The sequence below is a fragment of the Mastomys coucha genome, unplaced genomic scaffold, assembly GCF_008632895.1.
Source record: "Mastomys coucha isolate ucsf_1 unplaced genomic scaffold, UCSF_Mcou_1 pScaffold3, whole genome shotgun sequence".
NCBI classification, from domain to species: Eukaryota; Metazoa; Chordata; class Mammalia; order Rodentia; family Muridae; genus Mastomys; species Mastomys coucha.
The window spans coordinates 48,704,588-48,707,996 of record NW_022196909.1 but is presented as its reverse complement, the minus strand read 5'-3'; the positions used below and the strand labels follow the sequence as shown (position 1 = coordinate 48,707,996).

General features: G+C 47.5%; 1 protein-coding gene across 3 annotated transcripts in view; it reads left to right on the top strand.

The window, feature by feature from the left end:
• Positions 1-1,407, top strand: part of LOC116074338 (H-2 class I histocompatibility antigen, L-D alpha chain-like) — a 3,093-nt gene extending 1,686 nt beyond the window's left edge. Inside the window, exons 4-6 of one of the 3 annotated variants that reach the window (XM_031346802.1) lie at positions 705-980; positions 1,107-1,220; positions 1,400-1,407. In XM_031346802.1, coding sequence (XP_031202662.1) covers positions 705-980; positions 1,107-1,220; positions 1,400-1,407 — 398 coding nt within the window. Of the gene's footprint in view, positions 1-704; positions 981-1,106; positions 1,236-1,384 lie in introns of all 3 variants that reach the window. The other 2 variants (XM_031346801.1, XM_031346800.1) reach the window with 2 other exon arrangements.
• The last annotated feature ends 2,002 nt before the right edge of the window (positions 1,408-3,409 follow it).

Genomic DNA, 3,409 nt, shown 5'->3' with positions numbered 1-3,409 from the left:
TTTTGAAGGCATTATTTTGTTTCTAGTCATCTTTTGTCTGCACTGGAGTGATCCTGTTTCTCTATGCCCTTGTATTATCATTTCTATCAGTCTAACAGGTGACAAGGGAGACTGCTAACCTGGATAATTAGACAAGTAAATCAGTGTTCTTTTTAAAGGAAAGATTCTCGTGAACTTAGACTGTTTCCTGTCAGAATTAAACCTCCAGAAGCCTCCTGCTCTTCCTCCTCCCCCTCAAGTTACAGTGCTCCCCCTAGTGAATCAGGAATTGGACTTTCTGAGAAGCAGGGTCTAGTGCAATCCAATGCTGGAGTGAGAGGGAAGATCCACACACCCTGTGAGCCCACTGTGTTCCAGTGAGTGCTACACTGGGGTCACAGCACACTCCTGGGATCCTGTGAAACACACCTGTACCTTGACCTCAGAGCCAGGGGCTGGGAGTCATTTTCTCTGGCTGAGTGTCAGAGGTTCACAACATTTCTGTTACACACTTTGTGATGACTGTTCAATTGGACTGACAGTTATGCTAGTCAGCAAGATGACCACAGTGGTTGAGTCTCAGTGGTGGTCAAACAGATACATAGTTCAGATGAGTCTCAGGGTCAAACAGACACTTAGATCAGTGTCATCATTGATTTAACTGAGTCTTGTGCAGATTTCAGTTTGTCTTGTTAATTGTGGTGTTTCTTACATCTTCCACACAGATCCTCCAAAGGCCCATGTGACCCATCACCCCAGATCTAAAGGTGACGTCACCCTGAGGTGCTGGGCCCTGGGCTTCTACCCTGCTAACATCACCATGACCTGGCAGTTGAATGGGGAGGACCTGAACCAGGACATGGAGCTTGTGGAGACCAGGCCTGCAGGGGATGGAACCTTCCAGAAGTGGGCATCTGTGGTGGTGCCTCTTGGGAAGGAGCAGAAATACACGTGCCATGTGGAACATGAGGGGCTGCCTGAGCCCCTTATTCTGAGATGGGGTAAAGAGGGTGTGGGTGCAGAGCTGCGGTCAGGAAAGGTGGAGCCTTCTGCAGACCCTGAGCTGGTCAGGGCTGAGAGCTGGGGTCATGACCCTCACCTTCATTTCCTGTACCTGTCCTTCCCAGAGCCTCCTCCATCCACCAACTCTACCATGGTGATCATTGCTGTCCTGGTTGTCCTTGGAGTTGTGATCATCACTGGAGCTGTGGTGGCTTTTGTGATGAAGAGGAGAAGCACAGGTAGGAACTGGCAGAGTCTGTGTTTTCTCTCAGCCTCCTTAAGAAGTGTGCTCTGCTCACTAATGGGGATCATATCCACATCCTGCATTGCTACTGTCTCCAGCTGGGTCTGCTGTCAGTTCTGGAAACTTCTTAGTGTTGTGATCTTCCTTGAACTCTCTCAGCTTTTCTTCTCACAGGTAGATAAAGAGGAAACTATGCTCCAGCTCCAGGTGAGTGTGGGAGACAGGATTGTCGTGAGGACATTGGAGTGAAGCTGGAGGTGGTAGGAGCTCTGGGAATCCATAATAGCTCCTCCAGAGAAATCTTCTGGGGGCCTGAGCTGTACTGTGTTATGAATACATACATATACATGTACATATGCATATACATTTGTTTTGTTTTACCCTAGGCAGTGACAGCTCCCGGGGTTCTGACATGTCACTCCCAGATTGCATAGGTGACACTGGGGACTAATTGGGGAGGGGCAATGTGAACATGCTTGGGTTTCAGGGATTTCCAGAATCTTCTGTGAGTGATCTGTGGGTTGTTGGAATGTTGTCTTCACAGTGATGGTTCATGACTCTCATTCTCTAGCATGAAGAGAGCTGCCTGGAGTGGACTGAGTGACAGTGTGTTCAGGTCTCTCCTGTGACATCGAGAGTCCTCAGTTCTCTTTGGACAACAGTGTCTGAAGTTCCCTGTGATCCTGTGGGCACACTGTGAAGAACTGTGGAGCCTAGCCTGTCCTGAATGCCAGGACCCTGTCCCTGCACTGCCTGTGTTCCCTTCCACAGCCAGCCTTCTTGGTCCAGCCAAACACTGGGGGACATCTGCATCCTGTCAGCTCCATGCTGCCCTGAGCTGCAGCTCCTCACTTCCACACTGAGAATAAGAATCTGAATATGAACTTGATTGTTAACATCTTGACATCAGGGCTGATTGCTTGTTAAATCAATGGAATGAGAATACTTGGGGTTTTTTGGAAGAAATAAATGGCAGATGGAGAACCTTCCAAAATCTGTGTCACTATGCTGTGTGTATCTGTTGGGTCAGGATGAGGCTGTGGGAGCTGAGTGTGAACAGGGCTGTGCCAGATGAGCCCACTTATTATCTCTGATGAGTTCACTACTCTGCCATGTCACTTCCGGCCTCTTCTTTCTCCATCACTATGAAGAACATACTGATAGTCTGTGGTTATTAGTGGTTCCTCTTATGCAGATCTATAATGAAAAGGAGCTGCTAATCTAGGAAAAGCACAACTTGTACACTTTGAGGGGAAAGGAAGTGCCGTGAAATGTAATGGAGCTAAGCCCAGGGCTCAAGGAGATAAAATTTAATAAAAATCCCTGATGATCCACAGAAAGGGAGTGTGTACTCCAGGACAAGACCACAGCCAGCTTAGCTTCTGACTTCTGAAATGGAATTAAAGTTTAAACAGTGAAGGAAACTATCTAAAACATCAGGCTGTTGAAATCATATTTGAACAAGGGGCAAAGCTGCAGCTCCCACAATGAGCAGAACTTGTCAGCTTCAGCCACATGGTTCTGGTGTCTTCAGAGTCAAAAATATAAGAAAGAGATTATGGAATCTCCCTCCAGAGAAGCATAGCTGAGAACTTCCCTGCTGTGCCTGTTGGTCCCTCCTGCTGACTGGAGCCTAGACCTGGCTGTCTGTGCTAGGTTGTGTCACCACTGTTGCTAACCAGACTCTACCAAACCAGACTGCTGGTGTATACATGAGGTGTCTGCAAGTGGATGGAGCTGCTGCTGCTGACCTGTGACCTGGGGATTTCCAGACAGCACAGACAGGAGGTGCTCCAAAGAACAATTTCTAAACAGGATCACTCCCCACCACCAAACCAACCACGTATCCTTTCTTTTTCACTATCTCTGGTGGGTAGTGGGTTACAAGGAAAGCTAAAGTGATTAAGAATCACCATTAAAAGTAGGATTTGAAAAAATTAAAGTTACACTGGTCCAGCCGGCAGGAGGGGACATCTGCATCCTGTCTGCTCCATGGGGCCCTGAGCTGCAGCTCCTCACTTCCACACCGAGATTACGAATCTGAGTGTGACCTTGATTGTTAACATCTTGACCTGAGGGTTGATTGCTTGTTAAATTGATGGATTGAGAAGACTTAGAGGTTTTTTGAAGAAATAAATGGCTGGTTGGAGAACCTTCCAGAATCTGTGTCACTATGTTGTGTGT